General features: G+C 43.9%; 8 protein-coding genes across 10 annotated transcripts; 5 read left to right on the forward strand and 3 right to left on the reverse strand.

Annotated features, from left to right (window-relative positions):
• Positions 1 to 423: 423 nt before the first annotated feature.
• Bcapc1 lies at positions 424 to 6660 on the forward strand. Its single transcript, XM_024691533.1, has 3 exons — positions 424 to 3475; positions 3530 to 3990; positions 4036 to 6660. Exons 1-3 carry the CDS (start codon positions 574 to 576, stop codon positions 6472 to 6474), a joined length of 5802 nt encoding a protein of 1933 aa, XP_024547304.1. The 5' UTR covers positions 424 to 573; the 3' UTR covers positions 6475 to 6660.
• Positions 6661 to 6789: 129 nt separating this feature from the next.
• On the forward strand, positions 6790 to 7907 carry BCIN_02g07670 (hypothetical protein). Its single transcript, XM_001551019.2, has 2 exons — positions 6790 to 7360; positions 7493 to 7907. The coding sequence occupies exons 1-2, from the start codon at positions 7126 to 7128 to the stop codon at positions 7729 to 7731; spliced, it is 474 nt and encodes a 157-aa protein (XP_001551069.1). The 5' UTR covers positions 6790 to 7125; the 3' UTR covers positions 7732 to 7907.
• Position 7908: 1 nt separating this feature from the next.
• On the reverse strand, positions 7909 to 8975 carry BCIN_02g07680 (hypothetical protein). The gene is made up of 3 exons (XM_001551018.2): positions 8599 to 8975; positions 8271 to 8411; positions 7909 to 8187 (listed from the first exon to the last, which is right to left on the reverse strand). The coding sequence occupies exons 1-3, from the start codon at positions 8770 to 8772 to the stop codon at positions 8056 to 8058; spliced, it is 447 nt and encodes a 148-aa protein (XP_001551068.1). The 5' UTR covers positions 8773 to 8975; the 3' UTR covers positions 7909 to 8055.
• Positions 8976 to 8984: 9 nt separating this feature from the next.
• Positions 8985 to 10537, forward strand: BCIN_02g07690 (hypothetical protein). The gene is made up of 2 exons (XM_001551017.2): positions 8985 to 9478; positions 9554 to 10537. The coding sequence occupies exons 1-2, from the start codon at positions 9096 to 9098 to the stop codon at positions 10146 to 10148; spliced, it is 978 nt and encodes a 325-aa protein (XP_001551067.1). The 5' UTR covers positions 8985 to 9095; the 3' UTR covers positions 10149 to 10537.
• Positions 10538 to 13464: 2927 nt separating this feature from the next.
• Bcara1 lies at positions 13465 to 15143 on the forward strand. The gene is made up of 4 exons (XM_001551015.2): positions 13465 to 13850; positions 13959 to 14170; positions 14256 to 14609; positions 14734 to 15143. Exons 1-4 carry the CDS (start codon positions 13590 to 13592, stop codon positions 14864 to 14866), a joined length of 960 nt encoding a protein of 319 aa, XP_001551065.1. The 5' UTR covers positions 13465 to 13589; the 3' UTR covers positions 14867 to 15143.
• A 682-nt stretch (positions 15144 to 15825) lies between these two features.
• Positions 15826 to 19209, reverse strand: BCIN_02g07710 (hypothetical protein). The gene is made up of 2 exons (XM_024691534.1): positions 17920 to 19209; positions 15826 to 17867 (listed from the first exon to the last, which is right to left on the reverse strand). The coding sequence occupies exons 1-2, from the start codon at positions 18502 to 18504 to the stop codon at positions 16302 to 16304; spliced, it is 2151 nt and encodes a 716-aa protein (XP_024547305.1). The 5' UTR covers positions 18505 to 19209; the 3' UTR covers positions 15826 to 16301.
• Positions 19210 to 19849: 640 nt separating this feature from the next.
• Positions 19850 to 22582, reverse strand: Bcyhk8. 3 transcript variants are annotated; one of them, XM_024691536.1, is made up of 5 exons: positions 22539 to 22582; positions 21565 to 22359; positions 21182 to 21513; positions 21038 to 21126; positions 19850 to 20738 (listed from the first exon to the last, which is right to left on the reverse strand). In XM_024691536.1, exons 2-5 carry the CDS (start codon positions 22224 to 22226, stop codon positions 19974 to 19976), a joined length of 1848 nt encoding a protein of 615 aa, XP_024547307.1. In that variant the 5' UTR covers positions 22227 to 22359; positions 22539 to 22582; the 3' UTR covers positions 19850 to 19973. The 3 variants fall into 3 exon arrangements, with proteins under 3 accessions (XP_024547307.1, XP_024547306.1, XP_001551063.1); XM_024691535.1 differs by having other exon boundaries at positions 22512 to 22582; XM_001551013.2 differs by having other exon boundaries at positions 21565 to 22582.
• A 931-nt stretch (positions 22583 to 23513) lies between these two features.
• On the forward strand, positions 23514 to 27103 carry BCIN_02g07730 (hypothetical protein). Its single transcript, XM_024691537.1, has 2 exons — positions 23514 to 24281; positions 24333 to 27103. Exons 1-2 carry the CDS (start codon positions 24223 to 24225, stop codon positions 26227 to 26229), a joined length of 1956 nt encoding a protein of 651 aa, XP_024547308.1. The 5' UTR covers positions 23514 to 24222; the 3' UTR covers positions 26230 to 27103.
• Positions 27104 to 27154: the final 51 nt, after the last annotated feature.

Below are 27154 nucleotides of genomic sequence, written 5' to 3' on the forward strand. Positions count from 1 at the left end.
AAGCAATGTATCATGAGCAATAACCTAGCTTACAGATGGTGCATCCGTGAATACAGGAACATTCCGGTTGTGGATGCTCGACCAGTAATCGTACGAGGTAGAGGAGAAAATCCCGAGTAAACCAGCTTATCGAGAGTGTTTTTGAAATCAAATACTGTAATCAAGCTGTCGTTGTTGCCTCCCTATACTGTAGTATTTACAGTAGCTGCGATTCCATGGGCAAGAAAAGACCGAATATAAGATTTCGGCCCATCGGTGAGCGATGATGTGAATTGATGCTGTAGACTACCTCGCTCGAGACTACTCGTACCAATCTCAAGATTGCGGGGAGTTTGTGCGGCAGCCTCGTGTGGTCCGTGCACTGACCGACCTCGACCTTCATTATATTCCAGCCTTGTTCTTGTTCGCGCCTTCTACATTCACGACGCGTTTCCTAGAAAGTACTCAAAGGATGAGGGAGAGGCAGATATTGTAGAAAACTCCGAGATACATAAAGGTAGAGTGCGACGAACAAACTTGGGAAAATAATGGCAGATTGTATGCGTTCATGATTCTTTACAATATTTCCAAAATATGGCCTCGGTCAATTCTCTAGGTCTACATCAACCTACAGGACTTCAATATGCTATTAAAGAAGGATACCTGACTGCAGACGCATCTAGTAGTTCCTACGACTGGTATAATGTTTGCGACGACGGGACAGGATCAGAAGTCGACGACGAACTATTAGTTACGCCAAGATGTGTAATTTGGTCTCGGGGAGGGGTTTTTCGAAAAAGCTACAATTTTGATCTCGAGAAAGAACCAATTACGCAGGCATTGTTGACCTCGTTCCCCAGCGTGGGACCATTGCCATCCAAGAATGGAGCACCAAAGACACAACAGAAGGGCTCGAATACAACAGAAAAGGCAATTGTAGTGTTCTTGAAGACGCAGGCGCATGTTTACTTTCTCTCCGGAACTAGCCATGTCATACATTTGCCATTTGAAGTCGAGTCTGCCACTGCAGCCCCTATCGGCCTCATTATACAGCGAAAGCTTCGTTCAGAAACTAATGTTGCAGCATCTATAAAGTTTCCACGAGTGCCACCCAACTCCTTTGTCTCGTCTCAGCCCCAACCATGGTCTGCGACAAGTTCAATCCAGTCCACCTTTTCCACTGCGGACCTGGGTGCTCCAATGCAGATGCCAACTCAAATGTCTACTTTGGGAGATTTATGGGAACCTCCTTCTATTCAAAGTGATGCAAACTGGCCACGATTATTCTCCTTGTCCGATCCACTGTCAGAAATGGGTTTAGTCGTTGCTCAGCCAGGCTTGTCTGATGGCCGAGTAAAACGTAGGAGTTCTGGTAAAATATCCACATTGGACCCTTCGGAAGAGATTCTTCATGTATCTCGACCGAACGAATTTTCTGCCAAGGACTCGGAAAACCCGCTTGTACTAGCCATCACCCTGAATCGCGAGACTAGTATGTATACTGTGTGGAAGCTGACTTATGTTGGGCAAGAAACAATACCAAATGGCAAATCTCGAGTTCCGAGTGGTGCAGCGTCCCGTCGACGAAGCTCATTCATGCCGGGTGGAACAGGAGCTACAACGCCCATAGGAAATAGTCAGCAGACTATGCGAGAAAGCTTTGGTGGGGTCACCCCTGGATTCAAGAAAACTCCTGCATGGTCTGAAGATGTGAAAAAAGACAAAAAAATCGATTTTGCATCTACACTTGATCCCGATTATGAAGGTGGCATTATTCCCAGGAGAAGTTCCCGACGTGTAAGCTCAATGCTAGCAAGAGCAGATCTATCGGCATCACACGAACGAAATGCTTTCTCTGAACTAGCAACTGGTCACAATGCAGGTCGACTTCGCGATTCTTTGGGAAGCCAGCATACCAGAACGAGCATTGGGCTAAGTGGGCAGACCTTCTCTCAGCCCAGTCAATTGAACCAGAGCGTCAATAGTTTCCTTGAAGCACCAGTTGACGAACTTCTGGACCAACTTCGTTCTGGGGGTGATTTTGGCGGCTTCAACGATATGGGCCTTGATGATGACGAATTTGACGCTCTTAGACAGGAAATCATCCTTACCAAAGTTTGTAGTGTCTCCGCCGAGCATAGTAACCTTCGCTTTTCGAGTCAACATATACCGGCAAAGAGCCAATGTAAGATCTTCATACTACCTGCACCACCATCTGCGGCAGATGATCAACAGGGAAATTCAATAGTCATATGTATCTTGGATTCAGACGAAAAAAAGCTTCTGGTAATGACTCTTAATACAAAAGTTCATAGAAGAGCCAACTATAACGACAATGACGTGTCTCCAAATTCAGAGAAGGAAATGACATTAGTCAACTTGAAGGAAGTTATGAGAGCTCCAGGTGTCATCGATGCTTGCAAATTTGATGACGGCGATATATCTCGGATTCTGGTTTTGACCGAAACAGATGACGGATTTGGAGAATTAAGTTTACAAGCCCCATGGAGTATTCTCATGAAGGTAACTCTGCCTGCAAATTTCGTCATACATAACATTCGAAACTTGAGTCATGACCAGCATCCCCGTGAAAAGAGGGAGGGAAGCTTCAAGAGAGTTCTGAGTCAAGGTCCTCGTGCTTTAAAGGGTCTGCGTAACCCCCAACCTCGAGGCCTAGTCGATTTGGTAGATGATGAAGGCAAAATGCATCAGCTGCAAATACTCATGCAGCCACGCAATCCTTACGTAGCTAAAATTCTTGAGGTGTGCACTAAAGTTTTACCAGGTGCAAGTGGAGGCGAAGGGATGCTTGTTACATGGTGGAATGCTATGAGGTGGCTAGAGCTCGAATCTGTTGAAACTGCAGATGCAGAATGGACGTCTCTACTCATTGTTCTATTCTCAATGGTTATCAGTTTTAGTGTAGCCAAACAACCTCAGAAGAAGGTTCATGCGACAAGGAAATCACGCACAGCATTATTACGATCTAGCAGTGGTGGACAAGTGGACGTGAGTTGCTATGAGACTATGCTTAGTCAATTGGCTCCTTTTGGAAATCCTATGCCGCCTTGGCTTAACAGTGGTGGATGGAAGTGGCTCCTGGATGAACAGGAGCCCGGAGTCTCTTCTTCCTCTGAAACGGACGGCCTTCTATTGACAGCTAAGGATAAGGAGAGCTTTATCAAAAAGCATGTGACTCTTGCACAAACATTCTTTTATTCAAAATTGGGCCAGGAAGCGGTTACAGGCTATCTACCGACGGCAACGAACAAATCTCTTGAGCTTCGTCATGCTGCCCTGATTGATATTCTCACCGCTCTACACTTATTACGCGAGGAGAGAAAACTTAATACAATGGCAGCCGATTCTTTTAGTACTGGCGTATCTACACTGACGCCAGTACTAACTCAAATTGTGCGATGGCTTAAATGGCAAAGCTGGATAGATTTTTATGAGACTGAGGAAGCCTCTTTGATAGATGCGCCTTATGATATTGGTAAGCTTCTATACCCTGGATGTGAAGATCGGAAACCGCTCACCATTCTCGTAGATCTCGTACTCGCAAGTCAAATTGCTGAGCCGTCCGACTGTCCATCAATTTACGCATGGATTCAGGATTGTTTTCTTGGTCGAAGGTTGATGCCATTCTTAACACTTCAAGATATAGTGACATCCAGATCTGCCATTCCTACCAGGGGTATCAGAGATCTTGAGCGATGGCGTAGCTCAACACCAAGAACTCTGCAACTTGCTCAATTTTTTTCGTGTATGCAGGATGGATGGTCTCCTGTACAACTTGTAGAAGCACTATCTGCTTCTGGAGTAGATAGCCTTTTTCTTGAGACTTTGCCAGAGGCTATACTTGCCCCTCTTCAAGAAGCAATCGTCGAATGTCAAAGTGAACCTCCAACAACATGGAGTCGAGAACTGCTTGCACTGGTTGGCCGTGAAGATGTTACTATGCTGTTAACACCCGGCCGTTCGGCTCGAAACTTTCAGCCATCTCTATTAGTGAGTCAAGAGTTCTTTGACATCAACAAAAGCTAACATCTATAGCCACCCTCACATGAATCAAGTCTAGACGTTCATGCTATCTGCGCATCTACAACGGAAATTGAAACTACTGGAGCGTTCGATGGATCTGCCGAAGTAGATCGTCAAGCTATTACTCGTGCCATCTTCAAAGATGACAGAAGAGTTAATGAAGCATCTAATATCCTGAACACTTTCCGATCTACAATCGCTCGCGTTAAATCTTCACCTGATTGGACGGAATCAGAATTGCTAGAAGCTCAAAAAGAGCACGCTCAAATGCTGGCTTATCGCACTTTAGCCATACCATCTGGAAAAGGATTACTATATTACAGTGCTCGCATTCCTCTCCTAACTCAAAGATTTGCTATTGGGGGGTTCAATCTAAGCTGTGTCATGAAGCCAAACAACAATACCATAGGTGTTGATAAGAACGCATTCACCGAAGAAAAGGTCTGTTGGGCATTTTTCCACGCAGGTGTATCTGCTGGTCTTAGCATTTCTCGAGATGCAAAAGGTATTGATACTTCATGGATTCTTTACAATAAGCCACAACAAGATCTAAGCAACCGGCATGCCGGGTTCTTACTAGCACTTGGTCTCAATGGCCATCTTAAATCGGTAGCAAAATGGGTTGCTTTCAGATACTTGACACCAAAACATACGATGACATCGATTGGATTACTTTTAGGATTGGCGGCATCCTATATAGGGACTATGGATTCATTAATCACACGGCTACTCTCAGTCCACGTGACAAGAATGCTCCCACCTGGAGCAGCCGAGTTGAACCTTTCTCCACTTACACAGACTACTGGTATTATGGGCATTGGTTTGTTATATTGTAACACCCAACATCGTCGGATGAGTGAGATTATGGTATCTGAGATGGAGCACATTGATCAAGAAGTTGATGAGGAGCCTTTGAGAAACGAAGGTTACCGACTTGCGGCAGGGTTTGCCCTTGGATTTATCAATCTCGGCAAGGGCTCTGATTTGAAAGGCCTTCACGATATGCGGCTTACAGAGAGACTCATTGCATTGGCTGCCGGAAGCAAGAAAGTTGACCTCGTACACATCTTGGACAAGTCCACGGCTGCGGCAATCATCTCTGTTGCCCTTATTTATATGAAATCGGAGAATCAGGTATTGGCTCGCAAGGTAGATGTACCAGATTCTGTTCTCCAATTCGATTACGTTCGACCGGACGCTTTCCTACTTCGAACGCTTGCACGACACTTAATAATGTGGAGTAATATAGAGCCTTCACACAAATGGATCAAAAAGAGCTTACCTACTCCTTACAAGAGTCGAAGTTCGTTACAATGGATCAGAACCTTGACATCAGCAGACCTTCCATTTTACGATATACTAACTGGACTCTGTTTCAGTATCGCTTTGCGGTTTGCCGGTTCTGCCAATTTAACCGCGAGAGACATATTGCTACATTATCTGGACGAATTTAGGCGAATATGTCAAATAGAAGCAGACTCATTTGATAAGAAGTTGGCAAGAAACACTGTTCGTAATTGTCAAGATTTGGTGGCCCTTGGCGTTGCTACTGTCATGGCTGGCACCGGAGACATTGCTGTTTTTCGTAGACTTCGTTCAATGCACGGTCGTGATGATAGTGAGACGCCATATGGCAGTCATCTTGCAGCTCATCTTGCCATTGGTGCGTTATTCTTGGGTGGTGGTACTTTCACTTTCGGAACTTCAGATAAAGCAATTGCTGCATTGCTTGTGGCATTCTATCCGATATTTCCATCAACTGTTCAGGATAATAAATCTCACTTGCAGGCTTTCCGTCACTTCTGGGTCCTAGCCGCGGAGCCTAGATGTCTCATTACAAGAGATATTGATACTGATCAACCTGTTCCAGTACCTCTTCAAATTACACTTCGTGATGGGAAAGAAGAGGAACGGCACACACCTTGTCTTATCCCTGAAATCAACCAAATCAAAACGGTCCGAACATGCAGCCCTGAATACTGGAATGTTGTTCTGGATCTGGAGAGCAATAAAGCCCATGTGGAAGCATTTAAATCAACTCAGATTCTATACGTTCGAAAACGCCCAGCTCATGACGCTAGCACCAACGCATTTAAAGCTACTCTTCAAGCCTTAGATGAAGCTGATCAGACAGTCAATCAATCTCTTCAATGGATTTTTGAACTTCCTGCTTTCTCGACCCTCACTAAAGCGGAGAAAGCATTGGTGCTACCGCCCGATCATGGTGGACCAAGGGATATTCATGCAGGCACAGAACAAACGTCTGTGGATTCTAGATTGATTCTTGAACATGCGACATTAGATAGCGGGAATAAAGATAGATTGTTGGGATTGAGGTTGTTGTTTGAGTGGGCTGATAAAGCTATGGAGGAAGGAAGGGAGATGAGGTGGATTAGAAAAGAGGTGGTGCAGAGGTTGAGAGCAAGGGTTTGGGTTGGTGAGATGGAGTAGATGACTTTATTTCGCAGTGAGAATAATCGAATGAATTAATGTGCTATGATGAATGTGGGACTGGCTTAATATGGTGTTGAAAAATAAAGTCAAAAGTTTGGCGGCATTGCAGATGCGTTTTATAGATAGAGGTGTATAAATACTATTTTATGGTTTTAGATAATCAGATATGAAGATAAGAAACCAGTTCGTTGTCACTATTTATTTTTGCTTTGCAGTTCTTCATGTTTCTCATTCAATTGCTTAACCTAAGATTCCAACATCGATGAAAATTTTCAACGACCTACAAAGCAACCCATCGCGAGGTCTGCCCAAGGTTCCTCTCCTTGCCGCTTACATCATTTTTTGCCAATTAACGATTTAATATTCTGCTTTCAGCAATATATAGGACCTCATGATGACCATAAGCGACCTTTTCAATTTTTGGGGTGCAAATTTTTCTTTTATTGATTCATGATGTGTATTCAGAAAGAGGCCGGTTCAACACCTGTCATGAAATTCTTGGGAAGCATAGATGGGATATATAACTTGAGGATCTTGTGTTGAAGAGATATCCAAACTTGACTACATTCTCAACTTTACGAATTAGATTAACTATTGATCTTTTATTCCCCCCTTATTAATCTATCTTTGCGCGATTAAGTGTACAAGATGAATACCGCACCTCTCATTTCTTTCGTGGCTTTAATGGTCTTGTGCGTCTTTGCGGCGCCGATCGATCACTTTACTGAGGGCGATGCTTTTCAGTCTCGGAGTGCTCTGAATACTACTACTCCGCATGCTGAACGAAGTGGCTTGAATACTACTGTGTCTAATGTCGCACGAAATGATTATCCGAGCGCGGGAGATGTGGTTCTTACTTTCTATGCTAGGAATGGTGATTCCTGTACGTATTTTCTGTTATCCTTTCTTTCCGCTTCTACTTCTACCACCTACTTTCTCCCCTTGCCTCTCTCTCTCACCTCACTTATACCTTCCCCAAACCCCTCCAAAAATCCGACTAACCTTCCCTCTCTAGTCCAACAGACTTTCCCTGTAGATGGAAACAACTATGTCATCGATAACCCGCTCAAGATTGCAAAGATCGTCGCAGAAGGAACGGGATATTGTGCGGTCACGGGTTACTCGGGAAGCTTTACACAGACGCAAAATACGTGTGGGCCGTTGACGGTTAGTCCGATTAGTGTGCAGGTTTGGGGTCAGTGTAGTACTGCGTTGCCGGCGGAGGGGTATGGGTTGGATGTTAGACCTAATTAGTGTAGAGATGGAAGAGAATGGAGAAGGGAGAGAGGAAAGAAAGGATTGAGAGTGGTGATCGGGTGAAATGATGTGTTCGTTTTTACTTGGTGTTGGGTTTGATTATGATGCTCTGTCAGATTGTTCATGAAAGGAACCTCGCTCCTTTTGTTTTAGGAAAGCAAAATGGATCGCCAATGATTTGCTGCAATTAATAATTATTCTGACAATACAAAAACATACTGCAGATTCAATCTCCAAACTGTGTACATGTCCCAGAAGATCCAACACCCCTCAAGACCCGATTGTTGTCCAAACCTAAACACCGTAGCCTGCCCCTATTCTCTAAACAGCCTTTCCTCTGCCAGGCGCCTCTTCAAATTTCTTTAACCATTTCTCTTCCTGTTTGAACAATTCTACGGCTCTCATTGCGCTTGGAGAACCCACTTCTGGATCTGCGTTGCCTTCGAGTAATGCCTATTAATGATTAGAATCTCGAAAACACTAATCTAGAGATTTGAGAAAAAATCTTGACAAGAAAGTGAAAGAAATCTACATACCTCGACAACTTCAGATTCTCCCTTGAAGACAGCACCCGCTAGAGGGGATTGTCCTCGATCGTTTAATGAATTGGGATTCGCGCCATACTGAAGAAGAAGTCGAACGAGTGGTGCATGCCCGTGGTAGGCAGCTAACATTATCTATTGTTTTATGTTAAAGGCCGCCCATTGAATCAGAAGTTGTAGCATCGAAAAGGACATCGTGTGAAAGGAGGGGTAACACGTGGTGAGGGGTGAACAAGATTCACGTGATGAGGGGTGAACGAGATTTGTCGAGCGTCGCGGATGATAACACCATGAAGACATCTTGATGAAAACCTAAACTTACAAGACTATCACCCTTCTCGTTTGTCATATTAGCCGGTAGACCTAGAGATAAAGCTTGGTTGAAAATCTCCATGTCTCCATTCCGAGCTGCGTCGTACATTCTGGTTGCTAACGCTATGGCTGCAGGTGGAAGTGAGGCGACCGTTGCGCCGTTTGATGGGTCTGGATTGGACATCTTTGGATGATAGTGGAGGATTGTTATTTTGAGGAGGAAGGGTCAATAGGAATTCAAATAGCAGATCTTGGAATTCGAGTTTATATGTAGAATTTGTGTCTATAGTTTTGATACAGTAAGACTCGGGGCTGAAGATTATTAATCTTGGTTCTGGATTGGTCTTACTGATTTGATTAGCGATTCAATAGTGATGACATCGTTACATTTTAGTCGTCCGCTAGTACCCGCTGATATCCGCAACACACAAAGATTCCCGAGGTTCTCTCCTCATCATATGGATATCGATATCCTCACTTCAATTTCCTCCATCCACAATTTTAAAAATGCGACCACTCCTCCGAGTCCCCTTCAAATCTACGCTCCCAAAACTCGTCACCCCACGGTTTTACTCCACTGCCAAATCGGGTCGACCGCAATTCATCTCCTCTTTCCAGATCCCGACCCCGCACTCCAACGGTACCATTCGTGTTCTATCATTATGTCGTCCCGAAGCTCGTAATGCTATTAGTATCCAATTGCTACAGGAACTAAGAGCGCATGTAGATGATATTGCGGCGGAATATGACGCAGATGGAAATGAGATAAGGAAGGTTAGGCCGCAGGGGGAAGATGGACCAACGAGAGCTTTGATCATTACAAGTGAGGTTGACGGGGTATTTTGTGCGGGGGCTGATCTGAAAGAGAGAGCTACTTTTACGCCTGAGATGTATGTTCTTGCTCATTTCTTTGGTGGTTAAAATGCAACAAAAGATGTGGACTAATCATAACTCAACATCAACAGGACTCAAACATTCCTCCACAATCTCCGCTCAACATTCACCAAACTTTCTACACTTCCAATCCCAACCATCTCCGCAATTTCCTCGGTTGCTCTTGGTGGCGGCCTCGAATTGGCTCTTTGTACACATATGCGTGTTCTTGCTTCTACGGCCGTCGTTGGATTGCCGGAAACGAGACTTGGTATAATACCCGGCGCGGGTGGAACGCACCGACTTCCAGCTTTGATAGGGATCGGAAGAGCGCGGGATCTGATATTGACAGGGAGGAGAGTAAGTGGTCCAGAAGCGTATTTTCTAGGAATTGCGGATCGCTTGGTTGAGGTTAAGGAGAATGAAGGGGAAGGGGAGGGAGAAGGGACAGAGAAGGGAGATGTGATGAAGAGAGCTAAAGAAGCGGTTTTGAGAGAGGCGGTTCACTTGGCTGGGACGATTTGCGAAGGAGGTCCGGTGGCAGTAAGGAGTGCGTTGAAAGCTGTGGGGTGGGCAAGAGAAGATGTTGAAAATGATATGTATGGAAGGGTTGTAGGGACAGAAGATAGAGATGAGGCTTTGGCTGCTTTTAGAGAGAAGAGGAAGCCTGTTTTCAAGGGGAGATGAGGAGTTCATTGATTTATATGGTCTAAATTCTGAGAGGGGTCAAATCTGACATTCATTAAGTGGGGTCATAGTGAATAGCAAGGCTGAGATGAAGTCGGAACCGGCCAGAAAAGGCAGGGGGGCAGATGAAAATCAACATCATGACGAAATGTAGATGTGGACTGGAAGCTCGTTGCGTCTTTTAGGCGTCTCGGCTACAAATTCAAAATATCAGGAATGAAGGGGTACCTGTTACGGACATAATTGCATTTTACATTATTCAAATATATTTTGTATACGGAGGCCAGATTCGATGGCACAAATCCTTTTTCATTATTCTTTTCCTTGTAGGTTAAACATCACCTCTGACCTAGAGAAACCATCTCTTCAATGCCTCGTTTTGGAAAACATGTTAGCTTCATGAAGATTGACTCGGCATGTGGGTTCTACTTCATCGTTATACACCCTTCTGCCGCGTCATCCGGTTCACTCAGTCGACTCATCTTTTTCATTCCATATGTTCGTATCGATTATTCTTCTTTTATCCCATGCTCCTTCTGTTCAGAAGTATTCAACACAAGCTTCGGCAAGCGTAGCTTCTAGAGCCCATGGTGCCTCGGAATTGAAAGTCCTACCACTCATAGAACTAATCACTCAAGCCGTGGTATCGTGAGCTATGTCGTATATGTATGCACCTGGTGCTGGCGTTCGGTTTGAAGATATTGTAGAGCTGAATCTTGTTGGGGGAGTGAAAAAACTTTATGGGGGGTGGAGGATGTTTTGGTGAAGTTATGAGAAGGGAAAGAAGAGGAGGTGATAATGGGTTATATTATTTGTAGGATAGAAAGGAAATGAAAAAAAAAAAAAAAAAAAAAAAAAAAAAAATTGATATTAAAAGAAGAGAGAAGAAAGAAGACATACCTATTTCTGTCCTACCCGTCATTCCCGACTTTACAACGAACGAGTTACTCTTATTTTGATTCTTGCTCGACCACGTTTCGCGACTATAATTCTAGTAAAGACGTAGCTTTTTAGAAATGGCTGTGGTGTAGCTTGTGCTGAGAGTTCAGGTCAATATATTTTTACCCTTAAAACTAAGAACAGCGGGAATCTCGTTGATGGGAGTTCTGATGAAGATGTATGTTGATGTTAGATGGGAGATGAGGTGGGAAAGGGAGTGAATTTGGAGTATATATCTTGTCAAGAAAGATTGAATCTAGAGACATGATTAGTAGCATACTATTCAGAACCAGTATCTCAGAACTCTAAGCATTATAAATCATTGTGGTATTCTTGACAATAAAAACATCCTTACACTGAACAAGATGGCTCTGATCATCTTTATATCCATCCATGCCGATAAAAGTAGATACTTATATCCACCGGATATACGAAGAATGGATCATGGCTATCGGGATTGCACGTGGAAGTTTGAAACACGAGGCTGTGTGAACTGGAGATTAAGCCGGACGTAAAGGATACAGAAGGATTTGAAAGGGTTTTACAAGCTGAAGATTGACAGCACAGTAAAGAGGAGAATCAACGCTTACATTTATAGCTGACATGTCAGAATTTTGACGTGAAAGGAGAGAAAATAACGTAAAATAGCTTACTTGACTTGCGAATATATACATAAATATCCAACTCCACTCTAGGCATCTGAATTCTGTCGTGCAGAATAGAAACACAGCATGGCCCAGCGTATGTGCAAGAGGGCGTAACATACTTTCCAGAATTTTGATTCTAGACCACTCTTTTCATTCGTGCGCTTCCAATTTCAAACCTTCTTCTGTAATGTTTGGAACTAGTCCTACTGTAGTTGAGTAGTCTATTGCAAACTTCATATAAGGTAAAAGTAAAGTCTAAAATCAACATCTAACTCTCTCGCTCAGGGTCGGACCGCAATGTTAGTTAGTGTAGATTCTAGTTCAAATGAACGATCATTCGTTAGTCGAAGCGGATCAGGACTTAACCTACCTACAGCCAAGAAGAGTCCATGCGCCACTTACTCAACCGTTGCAGGAACGGAAGCATGCTTTCGCTCCAATGATACCGCACCCCCATTTTTGAACGTTTTCTTGTTGCCGTTCCTGTAAGCTAACCATATTCACCATACAATAAATAGTCCGATTCTAAAGAGGAAATGTGTGTTAAAGACAGTGGAGTACGAGTAGACAAACAAATAAGCGTAAGTGGACCAATAAAAAATCTCCTATTCCCCGAGTGGTCAATTCGAATCCATACCCGAAACGATAATGCCGCAACTTGTATCGAGCTTGACAGAATTGAGGAGAGAAATTCCACGCTTCTTGTTTTCCTATCTCGAGGTCTCGAAGAGGTGATTCACGAATTATCGTTTTTGTCATCCCTCATTTGGACAATTTTACATGCGTCAGAAATTGCAAGTTCCTTGTTGTGGGGTACATAGCGTTTTTCCCGGGTTTCTCAAGGTCCACCTCGTCGGCATTTACAGGGCCCAATGGAATGTGCAAAGTGCGCGTACCTAGTCGGAAACTCGCTGCAGGCAACAAGGTTCTTTCTCCATGTTCTGTCTGGGAGAATAGTGGGACAAAGTGATACTGTGAAGATGAATCCACCAATTGTCTTCAGTCGAAACAAGGGAATGGATAAGACGGAATGGGTGATAACATAATAGCAAGCGCTAGTTACTATGATAATGGAACTCGAGTGGTCGGTCGGCTAAAGGAGAATATACCACGTGGACCCCGCAAGATGCAGGAGTGCTGATATTTATGCGACGACTCGTCACGGGAAGGGTTGAGAAGCGCACCACAGGTGCGGCAGAGCAACAAATACCTCGATGCCGAGATGAACGTTCATCTTCACATCTCGGCTTTCCAGTTGCCAAGAAGAGTTTCTCCGCATCCGATTTTGCAAAGCTTGATTGGTGCGCTTCTCGCATTCTCTATATTTGAAGGGAGTTTCTAATTAAAGTTATCAGGCACAGGGCAAGATGGTGAGTACTAGGACCTCGTGCTAGGTGGATCAGCACCGGGGGAGCTATTCTGATACAAATCGATTGTCAAGATGCATATTGGATCCACCAGTGAAAAGCTTAGGATATTCGGGACTTCGGGCAGTTACTTGACATAATATTGATACGACTGGATGAATAGTTGCAGCGGCTGTGTTAGTGTACGGACTTAGAGATCTTATCTTTTGTATTATTGGGCTGTTCTGACAAGGAACTGTAATATATGAGGGCACATAGGAATGGGACGACTATTGACTAGTTCCATATTAAGTACATAGAGATGAAGCTCTAGTAAGATTTCCTCGGCAGAGTAGTCTATCTGACAAGCAGACAGGCAACCAAGAAAAGTAGAGAAGAAGCGAGGGACGAAAAGTAGCTCAGTATATGCGTCCTACATATAAGCTTCGGATTTTCTCACAAATTGTTTCATCTCATCTCATCTCTTCACCATCATCATCCACCTCAACATGTTTTCTCGGATCCTCCTCCCGATTTTCGGGCTTCTCAGTCTCGTTGCTGCATATGCAAATCCAGGTGCTTGTTCTGGTAATTGCTATGCTCATGATCCTGCTCTGATCCAACGTTCAAGTGATGGAACTTGGTTCAAGTTCAATACGGGAAATGGTATTGGAATTTGGAAAGCGACTGCACTGGCTGGTCCTTGGACTTATGTCGGTGATGCTTTGAGTGGAAGTAGTATTAACCTCTCTGGAAATACTGATCTTTGGGTATGTATTTTCTTTATTTCTTCAATTCATTATGTTTTCTCTGTTCACTTATCATGAACTTGAACATCAAAGATAAAGATGCAAAGTGCCACGCTAATCATAATTTAGGCACCTGATGTGCATCTCGTGGGCTCAACTTACTACATGTACTATGCGGTTTCAACATTCGGCACTCAAAACTCAGCAATTGGAGTTGCAACCTCCAGCACCATGGAAGTAGGATCATGGACCGATCATGGTGCTACTGGTGTTGCATCCTCAGCCGGCAAACTTTACAATGCTATTGATCCTAACCTCATCTTGGTCGGCAGTACCTATTAGTTCGTCTCCCTCCATCTCTCATCTCCCATCTTTCACTCTCACTCAAGTCCCACACCCACTAACTCCTCCCTCCCCTCCCCACAGTCTCAACTTCGGTTCCTTCTGGGACGACATCTACCAAGTAGCCATGGCATCCACCCCCACCAAAGCCGGCGGCTCCGCTTCCTACAACCTCGCCTACAACTCCACCGGTACCCATTCCGAAGAAGGCTCCTACATGTTCTATTATTCCGGGTACTACTATCTCCTCATCTCCTCCGGAATCTGTTGCGGTTACGACACCTCCAAGCCAGCACAAGGTGCCGAATACAAAATCATCATGGGAAGAAGCACAACTGCGACGGGCAATTTTGTGGATAAGAACGGAAAGGCTTTGTCGGCCGGTGGCGGAACTACTTTGTTGGCTAGTCATGGGAATGTGTATGGACCGGGTGGACAGTAAGTTATTATTACTTTTTCTTTTTTTTTTTTTTCAGATATCTCATGAGCGAGAGGAAGGATCTTTACAGAAAAGACTTCCTGGCATATAAGTAATACACGTATCCATACTAATCATAAATAGGGGCGTCTATCTCTCCTCTTCCGGCCCACTCCTCTACTACCACTACGCGAACCCAACTATCGGTATCGCAGATGCCGATTATCTATTCGGATACAATTATCTCACCTTTTCCGATGGGTGGCCTTCTGTCTAGATAGATTGCCTCTTGCCTCTCATTCTCACCCGATATTCAAAATCTCATATCCAAACCGAGATTCGGATTGAAAAGTCGTTGATGAAGGGATATTTGGGGGTTTCTTCTTACTAAAAAAAAAGGGGGGGGACCAGGAGGATTTCATAAGTATATACTTTTATGACCAGGTCAGATCGGATCGCAGATTCAAAGTCGCTGTACATACTTCTTTTCTTGTACATAGAATATAGGATATTTTTTTGTTGTTGTGTTTTAGGAGAAATATTTTGCATCAACATATATGATTCCTATTCCTATTCCTATTCCCATTCTCATCAATATCAATATCAACACCAACATCAACATCAACATCAACACCAGAGATGCGAATGCGAATGCGACATCTCATCTATCCTCAAACACACAAACAGATAATACACAACGGATATGAACAAACAACCAATACCACACACCACACACCACACAACACAACCTTGAGCTATTGATCCATCCATGCAGCAAACAAACCATCCCAATCCCAATTCCAATCCATCGAATCGAATCGAATCGAATCGAACAATCTCCCTCCATTTCAAACCCCAAACCCCAAACCCCAAACCAGCCAGCCAGCCATTCCCATAAATCTCAGAAAAGCCCACTTACAATTCACAGACAAGATAGGTAGATAAGTGAATGGATCTTACATCTTACATCTAACATCTTACATCCACCAAATCTACAAATCTACAACACAACACATCACATCCCGCATATTCAGTCAAGTACTCAATTCAGAACTCTATAAAGTAATCAAGATTTTTTCTATCTCATTCAATCCAATATCCCATCCAATATCAATATCAATAGGATAATCAGATCATCAATTCTGATGTATCTTTAACTATATAACTATATAACTATATAACTATATAACTATATAACTATATAACTATATGTATATATAGATACATTCTTCACAATCACATCCACATTCACATCCACACTCCACTTTGACATGTACAGATCTGTATAATATATATTCACTTCAATTTTTTTTTTTCCTTCATTCAGTTCCCAGTCCTCAATTCTCATTCGTCATATATCATATCTCGTTTTTAATATTTCGTTTTTCTATCCCATAATATACGATATACGCTGTCTGCATGCTATGCTATTCATACCTCTACAAACCACCGCATCTAACGGATGAATATCAATCAATCAATCCATTCATCATACATACACATTGATCTTCAACCGAATTGACCAGAACTTTCATATCTCATGACTCAACGCCCAGTATACCCATCCATCCATCCATGCACCATATAAAATCCAGCGCCTTGGATTTACAGACCCATTTTCACCACTATGATATAAAAAGGTTGATATGAAAAAGTTTTTCCAAAGGATTGTCTAACTGGCCAATTCACAACATCACTGCACCCCAAAAGGTCTACTCTTTATCAAGTGCATCCAACTCTGCTTGAACAGCCCCTTTAGTAGCGATCTTTTTCACTTGCGTATCCTCCAACTTCTCACCACCAGCTCTCCTCATTTCTAAATCCTCAATTGCTCTAATCTTCTTTTGCAATCCTCTCTTCTTCTTAGCAGATGGACTACCATCACCACCTGGGCTGGTAACTGACAGTTCAGGAGTCGAGAATTGTTGAGTTGGAGTGATTGGTTTTTGATTCGAGTTGATTGAAAGATTCTTCATTCCACCTGCACTGGTTGGTGTACCTGCGCCTCCATTTGGAGACACACCTCCATTTTGACGTTGGTTTTGGTGTGGGTGGGGATGTTGATGAAGGTTGTGAGGACCACCGTTACCATGAGTTCGGAGTTGAGATGGAGAACGCATGTTGTTACTTTTTGAGCGACTACGTTGTCGATCTCTACGATCCGGGCTACGATCACCACCTGGGCCTCTTGGAGCATCTGGGGTTCCAGCACCAAGACCACCTGCTTTAGCCTCTGCTTCCTTTGCTTTCTTTGCTTCACGCTTCTTCTTGTTCTTGAGTGCGGCCTTGGAAAGATTTTCATCCTCAACGGCGCCTGGAACGGAAGGTGCGGCTCCTGGAACAGAGTTCTCATTCAAATCAGCACCGGGAACTTGTCTACGAGATCGACCAAATCCATTGGTGTTGACCATAGATGTACCATTGCTAACAAAATGAGCAGATCCACCTTCATCTTCACGCTTGAAGTGAGACGGGGTAGCTTGACCACGTGCTCCAGGAGGACGATAAGCTCCTGCTGGCTTGGATGGGGTTTTCACCGTACCCAAGTAAGCGACAGCTGATGAATGTGGTTGAGGAACAGGGTTCAAGAAATCTCCAGCCGGGAAACTTTCGGGGCGTTGTGGTCTCCATGTAACGTGGTACAATTCGACCATATCCTCGTTGTACATAATTCCACCAGTGACGTGCCATAATCGAATACCGTTGTCAACTCTCAATCTAGGACTGGTTGTAGCTGTCAAGATATACTTGCTGTCAGGACTCCACTCGCAAACACTAGGATTTCCACCTTCAATTGTACAGATTTTCCTGTAATCCTTTTCGACGTCGTAAATGTCCATTTGACCGGCTAAGTTTCCGAAACCGGCTACCAAAACAAATCGACCAGTAGGAGAAAACAGAATCGTGTTTCTAGGGCCGAGAGGGAATGTGTGGGTAGCGACAGCTCTTTGGTTGAAGATAGTTGTCTTTGCTGGCATGTATCCGTAAATGACACCAAATTCTTTCGAGTTTGGTGACCATGAGACATCGTGAATTGGCCCCTCCTTGTCAAGAGTGATTCTAGAATCGAATCCACCATTTGCGCTCAACACATACAATGTAGTCTCTCCGTAGTAACTCTTGTTCGACTTATCAACATCTGTTTGGGCAAGAACAATCAGAGTCGTACCCAATTGGTTCCACTTCAATTGAACCTTGTCGCCCTTGAAAAATGTCTTTTGCGAAACCGGGGCATTGAACTGAGGAACATTGAAAACCTTGACGGCAGATGGTTGACCCTGGTGTGATTCTTTAGTAAATCTCCCAACTTAAAAATTAATCATCACGTACCTTGCGCTCTGGAACGAAAACAGCTACAGAATAGTTGTTTCCGGGAGAAATTGCAAAATCCGCAACACCCTCTACACGAAGCTTATTCCAAACTGTACGCAAATCTCCACTCTCGTAGAATTGAACCTCGTTCGTAACATTTCGGGCGCAATATTTCTCGTCGAAAGTGTATTGAAGGTTCCAGCCGGTTTGCGATTTTTGCACAAATCTCCCAACAACCTCCTTCTCAGCTCCCTCTGCGATTTCCTCCACCGTGCGCCAGATCTTCAAGTTCTTGACTGCATCACCATTCTCATCCTTTGAGGGTCTTTCCCAAGTAATGATGTATGAACCGAGAGGAGAGAAGCCCAGTTCGTAGACATTTGGAGTAGGAAGAGTAGTGATGGTGCGCCCAGAAGATGTATCAGCGACGCTCACTCCGTCATTGGAAGCCCAAGCAAAGTACCGCCCGCATGGCGAATAGGTACAGCAGCGAGAGTTACCTTCGGGTCTCTGGAAACCAGGCAAAGGTTGATAGACAGGTGCGGCATCCAAGATACCAATCCCCTTCAGTGTTCTGTATGCAATCTGTGTCGGAACTGCCATGGCTAATGAAAGTCACAGTAAAATTCTTTTCGGTAACAAATTGAGTATATGGTAAAGTCTTCTTTGTCGTGCGGAATGTCGTTAGGGATTGGATTCGAGATGGCTTGAATGTCGAGACGAAATCCTTTTAATGGGAAGCAGTCTTGATGGAAATGAATCGAATGAGTTCTTCGAAAATCTCGAGATTGATGTTGTTGTTCGTTGTGGGTGGGCGGTGACTGTGCGAGAAATTTGTGGAGAAAAAATTGGTAAGGCTATCTTGTTTAGGTTATTGAGATGGATGATGTCAAAATAGATCAATAACAGAAACAAATGTGTTTTGGTATGATTTCTCGATTGGGTTTTCCGTCAAGTCGGCCGTACGATGAAGAAGAAGATATTTGGAACTGAGTGTATAGTTGTCTTGACACTGATGAAGGGATTTTCGGGAGAGTACCGTTGAAATTGAGCGTGTGTAGAGAAGAAGGGGGACGGAATAAAAAAGTGTGGAAGGTGTTATTTTGGATCCTTTGTTGGGTTTGTCGCTTGTGCTAGTTAGTATAGGTAAGGCTGAAGGTTGGATGTGGGTGTATATAGAAGTGGATGTGGATGTACCCTTTGCGCCAATTATAGCACAGTCAAGAAATACTGGACAAATGGAAGCGTAGGGTTGGTCTATAATAAGCATCTAGTTTTGAATCACATTCGTAGCACCGCATTCATGCCATTCAAATCAGGTTCGATACACTTCAGCCTTGTGTGTACCGTATCTGCTTTATACTATCAAGAAGCGATCTTTCCTAGTCTTTTCCCGCGATTCACCATAACCCCTTGATTGATTCACACGCAACAATCAACACGATAAATAGCATCACATTCACATCTTCATTCACATCTTAATCTCTTCATCTCTTCACACTCGTCCGTCCCTCCATCATATCGCCAGCGTCACGAGAATCATCCTCTCCTCTTCACAAGTAGCCACTCAGCGTCCCGAACCGTGTATCGTACTGCCCTAGCATCTTAAATTGCCGAAGTCTAGCGCCCGTGATACCGAGTGTCTCGGAGAAACCGTAAGGCTGATGTATCATCCTGCGTTTTCGAACGTCTGGACCGTGGTGCATTTTAAGCTTTCAATGTTGGAATTCGGAGAATAGTATTGTCTGTTTCATAATCCATTATTTCAGACCAATCCCAATCTTCTCCGCCCATTCGAGCGGATCCAAAGGGCTGACACTAGATCACTAGTAGTGGCTAATGATTCACATCATACGCATTTGACTTAAAGACGACCATCTGATTGTCTTTGCCCATTTCGCGGACCCATATGCATCAAAATTAGTCGAGATGTAACTCCCAAAAATACTATAAGTTCAAACATTATTTTATTATTTTCTATCGTTGGGTATCATCTGCACATTTATATCACTTTTACAATCATTATCTCATCCCTTATCAACGCATCTCGAATATCACCCATACTCATGCCGTCACGCCTTTTCTTCCATCCCAGTCACAACATCGCCTCCCTTTTCCATGTCTTTCTCACTTGCTCTCATCACTCCTCCATTTTCTGTACCCATCGCCGCTTTCCTTTCCTCCTTTCTCTTCGCCCTAGCAGCTCTCTTATCATTTCTCTCCTGTTCCTCCCTCATCTGTTTAATCAATGGACTCTTCGCTCTGATCTTGGATCCCCATTTGTAGAAAATGAAAGGAATGGGAATCAGAAAGACCTGTACTAATCCCAGAAGAGTTCCAGCCCATTGCGGTTTAAGCGCACCATACATCGCCGGCCCAGCCAATGGTAATGTACCTCCAACAATCGATCTGACCACACTATTTCCCGCCAATGCGGATGCCGAATAAATACCGTATGAGCCAGCGAGATAATTCGTTCCGTAGATGAACACTAAGGTATTTCCTGCTCCGAAAGGAATGCCGGCGAGAATAGGCCAGACCCAATGAATGGTGATGGGAACGCAAGTCCAAGAAAACCAGAGTTGACCGATGGGACATAAAATAGCTGCTATACAAATAATGCTGACCGAAGCTTCGGGTGGAACTTTTCCGGTCTCGGGATCTTTCTTATGCGAGTTGATCATTTTGCGAATAAGTGGTTCAGCAACAATTCCGAGCATAGTTCCTAATCCAATTCCTAGGAAAGCGAGACCGGTCTGGCCGAGGCTCCATCCACGCATGTCCGTGAAAATAATCGGGTAGGCGACGAAACAAAGATAAAGGATGCCATATATCACCTAAGTGCACCAATTAGTATGAATTATTCCCATAATGTAAGAATCTCAACCGAGCAATTTTTGTATAATAACACCACAAAGAATTCTAAATATTCCGAATGGTAGTTCGACAATCGTAGAGCTTCAATGTGCAGATTCAATCAAATCGCCTTGACAGCTTGAGACAATGATCCATTGTGAATATATTGAATCACTTTCAGACATTTGAAGCCTCTGATTGTGGGCCTGCCAGCTAGAATATTGGAAACTTGATATTGCAGTACCAAAATTGACGAAATCAAGATATGAGAAAAACCTACAGCAATGTACGTATTCCAAAACCAAAGAATTGGCTCTGTAGTACTTAGAACGAATGGCCGAGAAAGATTAATCTTCAAGATCTCATAGACTATAATAAAAAAATCAGTGTCTGTCAATAGGTGGAAACTTCATCATCCACTCACAGCTCTTCTTTTGATCGTATCGACACCAATATCGCTCATCGCCCGTTTCTTTGCGCATTCTTGCTGCCTTCTTGATTAAGATGACTGGTGCATAAGTCTCTTTGACAAATCCGCAAGCTATCCAAGCGCATCCGGAAAGTATCATCACAATCCAATTTGTCCATCTCCATCCTAAGTATTCTGCAGCAAAACCACCGATGAGGGGGCCCGTTACTGGACCATTCATTGGCCCAATACTCCAGATACTAAAAACCAATGCCCGGTATTGGTCCGTTGTGATATCTGCGACTGTTCCAGGAGAGTTTGATATCATAGCAGCACCTGCAAGAGCACTGTATTTCTATCAGTATCGGAGAAACACGAGGAATTGCATTTTAACGTACCCAACAAACCTAACACCCAAGACCTCCCCTAATGAAGTTGCCAAGGCACACGGTAGAACCATCAAAGAGAAGAAAGCCAGGGATCCAATATAAACTGGTCTTCTACCCCAAATCTCACTCAACGGTGCAAGAACCAAACTACCAGTCGCCAATCCGAGTAAATATGTCGTCACACCCAATGTAGCTAGTGGTTCACTTGTGACGGAGAATTCTTTCATCATGCCTGGCATGCTGGATGTATAAGACGAACTATACAAAACCGTAGACCATGTCGCAAAACTAACGGCAAAGATTGTATAGGATCGATACCACAAAGGCCAGTTCCTTGGATCATCAGGATCGTTGTCTTCGAAATCAACTTCGAATGATGGGTTCCGTGATCCAGTAGTCGCGTATGATGTACCGGTTCTCGTATAACTTAATTGGGCATGCGCGAGTTGTTCGGCAACCGTTTCAAGATTTGGAGTGAGAGCCTGTTCAAGAGGGGCAAGAGGATCACTATTGATTGAATCGGACGATAAAGAGGTGATAGAAGGAGCATGCGAAAGCGGAGGGTAGTGATTTTCATGATCTGATAATGAAGATGCGAGAGTCACAGAAGCTGTATTTGAGGATTTGAAATCATGGAGATCATCCTTCTCAAGGCCTGTATGGTCCGTCATAGTGAAGTGATAGTTCAAAGACTTATGGGGAACCAAGTCTTTCCCTTATTCTTGTCACCCAAACGTACTTGAGAAAAGGCGATCAATGCGCTTTGATATTCTACTCATGAAAGTTTGAACGTATCAAGAAATACTAAGAACAATAGTGAGTAAGCAAGTAAAGATATTAAAACTGCAAACCACTTTCCGATGGGAAGGGAATCATTTAAGAATGAGAGAAAGCAAATGCATCGATGAAGTGAAAATTGTGGGCACTGATGATCTTTAAAGGTCGAGATGACAAACCTCGCAATCAGACAATCTAGCACCTACCCCGGTTCCAGAGCGAAGATCCATCGCGGCCACTAATTCCGCTCAAGCTTTTTTTTTTTTGTTGGTTCGCTAGGCAAATCGTGCTCAACAAGTACGATAGTACATGCTCGAGACATGGTACAGATACCTAGTACGCAGTTAAGTAGTCGAGGACTCGCGGTGGTCACTGGTGAGCGAGTGGAAACTGGTGGCTCAGTTATCATATGCTGGCTGGCAGAGGCCTGTCTGTCATACATGTCGATTTCATGTTTCCACTTTTGATACGACCTTCAGAGCCGTCCAAACACTTGACTTTACGTGAAGGTAATCAGGATTGCGTTCTCCACGCAGGACGGAGAGAGAAAATCATGACCAGAAGCACCAAAAGCTCGTGATGCTTTGGGGAGGGGAATTGAACGTCCTGATGCAGCATGTGATATGCCACATGCAACATGCAACATGCAACGTAATCAGAATACGGATAAGCATTTGAAAATGGCGTTATTGCGAAGATGTCGGTGGCATGGTCGGATCTATTGCAGAAGACGGTGTGTAGGTTCTGTGCTTCTGTAGAGTGGGAGGAGCCCGTTTGCCATGCCAAGCCTTGTGCCGACATCCGTTCCGCCCGGCCATTGTCAAGCATTCCGTGGCTGCTTCGTACTAGATAGGTAGGTACTAGGGAGGTACTGGGTGGCTTCAGTCTTCAACACATCCGCCCTATCAATGGACGACGAGCACTTTGGCCCATATCATTCTGAGCCATAGGAAGCGTTTGCGGTCTGACTCAAACGGCTGAGGCCAAGCCGATATCCGCGATTCGATAAAGCTTCACTCAAAAGTTTAAACGTTCCGAAACCGCCCAAAGTGTGTGCCGAAGAGAAGACGACGCCAATGCAGGAAGCTGGCGTGATTACGAGTAAAATGCCTCATGCTGGTCCTAACGCCGTGAAACAGCACACTTAAGCATCGATTTGCGTAGTATGATCTTCAATACTTGGTTTCAATTCTCCATGCCCATAATGTCGAGCCGAGGAACAGACGATGCGAGTGCAAGGAGGAGACTAGACGTGTTTAGATTGAAGACGAAATTGACATCGGTGTGGCCATCTGTACTTCCTCCTGATTAGCCTTCACGTCTCCTTCATAAAGTCTCAGTCAGTCACGTGTCAGTCTTTTTGATTGAGGACAGGACTGGCATGCGCGTGGAATGTAAGATCTTCAATGCTTCATCTCGAAGACGGTAATGTTTTAGACTGCGACCCGCAAACATCATATCATATCACATCGCGTCGTTTCATTGTTTTTATGGAGAACATGGAGAAGTTTCAGGGGATCACCAGGGGATTTAACTTGGTAGACTTTCGGGGTTTGAAAAGAAATCTTCCCCGGTGAACGTTCTATCCACATCCAACAATTCTCGAAAATGGTCTGGGGGTTTGAAATTTTCAAGCTCTTCCGGATTAACTGCGGCCGAGCCGGTGTGCGCCCGCTCTAATCACGTGTGAGGAAATGGCACGCGATTTACCGTGTGTTGCTATCAAGCGCAATTTGTTGTCGCGACGGAAGAAACAAGCAAATATCAAAACTTCGGGCAACCTTCACACAAAATCCTCTTCAATCTATCGCTGCCCACAAGCGCACTAAGTTCAGTCGTCCACAGTGTCCAATTAATTCTCAATAAGCCTCAACCATCCATCTCCGAGCCATGGCGCCCGGGTTTTCCCATCCAAGAGTTTCAAAGAATTCGCAAAATACACAATTGAGGTAGCTTCAAATTAATAACTCAGGGCAAATATGCATTTCTAACATTGATAGTTACGAACTACCACATCGCGTTCACACTACCAAGGTCTACCCGTTACCTTCGCCGAATGGATCAACAATAATTCTACAAGGCAACGAAACTGGAGTGAAAATAATATGGAGGGGTGGCAGGCCTTTCAAATTACAAAGAGAGATAAACCCAAAGACCACACAAACCAACGGTGCGAACAAGGTTATTTCTCTCGACTCAGATGAGGATGAACCTTCCAAACCACCTTTCGAAGATAAGCCAGAATTTGAAGACGAGGAAGAGGAAATCGATCCAAGGAGACCATACCCGAGCATTTTGCAGACTCTAGATTTACAATTTGGTACCGATGTTCTTCACATCAGCCTTCTGCCAAGCTCCACACTGAAAGCGGATGGCACACACTGGCGCGGAATTGATCCATTAAAACAAAAAATTGTTTTCACTGCAGCTTGCGGTGACAATACTGTTCGGCTAATCACATTACCTCTCACACCGCCGTCTCCCCTCAGCAAGGACCGTGATGAACTTCGACTTACACCCTCGATAGCAAATGTCGGAAATGGAAAATGGGGAGAGACTATGATCATTTTGACTGGTCACCAAAAGACTTCCGATGGAATAACTATGACTGTTGATTTTGAAGGAAAACAGACTTCCACGAAAGACGATTCAAACACCGCGTTGGAAACACAAATCATAGTAGCTTCGCATTCGAAAGAAATCACTGGATTATTACAGCTATGGCGCATACCACTGCCAATACCATCTTCATCGACCATAGTGCCACCCTTCCAATCGGTTTACATGCCATCTCCAGCCGTTAGCATTTCATTTAATCCATCATTCTCAGAACAGCATTCAAGTCATTTACTTGTCGCCGATAATCTAGGCACTTGCCGAATCTACAATTATAAACTTTTGGTTAATCCTTCGGAAGATCCTGAGAGCGCGATTTCTGAGCAAGGATCTTGGCTAATTTCTTTATATCCCGGGTTCAAGAACAACAAAGCCGATTCCCAAGCATCTCATAAGACTACTTACTCTGCATTCGGTCGAAAAGCAATTGTGGATGCAAAATGGGTATACAGTGGCAAAGCAATTCTTGTACTACTCAGTGACGGAGAATGGGGTGTGTGGGATATGAATGGCGTAGGACCAGGTGCAAAAAGAGGTGTTCTTGGTCAACAATCCATAAAAGGAGGTTCACGATCAGAGTTCTCCCTTACAGGTTATGTCGAAGGTGCAACCAAATCTAACTCAAAAACAATTGGCCCTCCACAAATTGCCCAGTCGAAGTTTGCTCCCATGACTCCTGGAACGCGTAAAACAACTGATCTATTCAGCAACAAGATTCATCCCACTGGTCCAGTCCGCGGAAACATATCAGTGCTTGAGATACCATCTGTGGCATCGCATTTGGCATTTGAAGAATCTATCCTCTTCTGGTTGGGGGACTCTTACACCCTCATTCCTTCCCTCTCAAAATACTGGTCAGCCAATCCTCGCAGAGGTCAAACTTCAACGAATATCTTCAACACGTCTCCCGGTTCCCGTCCCATTAAATTGGAACATGTGGATTTATTGGGCGAACGTTGTATTGGTATTGAACAAGCTCCCAAGTCTTCAATTTCATTACATACCAGGTCCGAGATACCATCCGAGATTTTCATAGTAGGTGAACATAGGTTTATCATTTTTATTGGAGGCAAATCTATAGCACCAAAACAAAATCAGAATGCATATGCATTACAATTGGTGCAAAGAGAGGATGAAGATGAGGAGATGACGGATGATAGAATGATAGCGGTAGGAAGTGGTGAATTGGATGTTAATGACATTGATAGAGCATTAGCGAGGATGGAAAATAAAGACAGATCAGGTGGAGGTTTATTGTTTGGTGGAAAAGGAAAATGGTAGTATATTTATAAGGGAGGCTAACAGGAGAAGATATGAGAGGATGAAGAGAAAGATAGATACCCCGTGATGTTTGATTGGGAATATAGTCGTATTTCCAGTCTCCCTCTTTTTTTTCCATCTGTTGTTTCTTTTTGCCCCTCGTTCACTTATTCTTTAATATGATTCTCGCCCTCGCTTAGTGATGAACCCTTCTACACTTGGATATGATCTCACCTCCTTTACGTACTCCATTCCTCCCCACCACTTCCAAGTGCCAAAATTTCATACAATTCATCCATCCCCCCACACCCCCTCCGCAAGGCAAGGTGGAGTACAAGGCGAGACCATTCCTTGAAACTCTGTAATCCATGCGGTATATCAAACAACCCCTCGAAATCATAAGTCTCTTTCTTTCTTTCTTCGTCCTTTGGATGATGATACAAAAAAGAAAAGAGAGCAATCATATACTGGAACCTACTTTGACCTTTTCTTTAGGCGAAGTGTGGAGGTGTATAATTGTAGGTTGGATCCTTCTACTCCGGTTTGTTCTTGTGCTTGTGCTGGCTTGTTGGTTGGCTACATGCGTGGGTGGGCAACTCGGTGATATGGGATCTGGACATTCTTTTTTTTTTTCTGTTGGGGGGCTTTGAGGGGGAGAGTGAAGAGGTTTGAGGGTGAAGGAGAGGGAGAGGGAGAAATGGATGGATGGATGGATGGTGGAGAGTATGGGGGAGGTGGGAAGTGTGGTGAGTCAGTGGGGAATTTATAATTTGTGTGTAGGAGATGAAGACAGAGATGGAGATTAGATGGAGGTCGGATGGGAAAGAAATATATATCTTCTAATTGAATAATATATGATGTATATATATATATCAAAAACGTCTTGAATTATCCATAGTTATCATCTTGCCTTTGGAAACATAAATATAGCTTGATTATCCGTGTG

This window comes from Botrytis cinerea, chromosome 2, assembly GCF_000143535.2.
Source record: "Botrytis cinerea B05.10 chromosome 2, complete sequence".
Taxonomy (NCBI): domain Eukaryota; kingdom Fungi; phylum Ascomycota; class Leotiomycetes; order Helotiales; family Sclerotiniaceae; genus Botrytis; species Botrytis cinerea.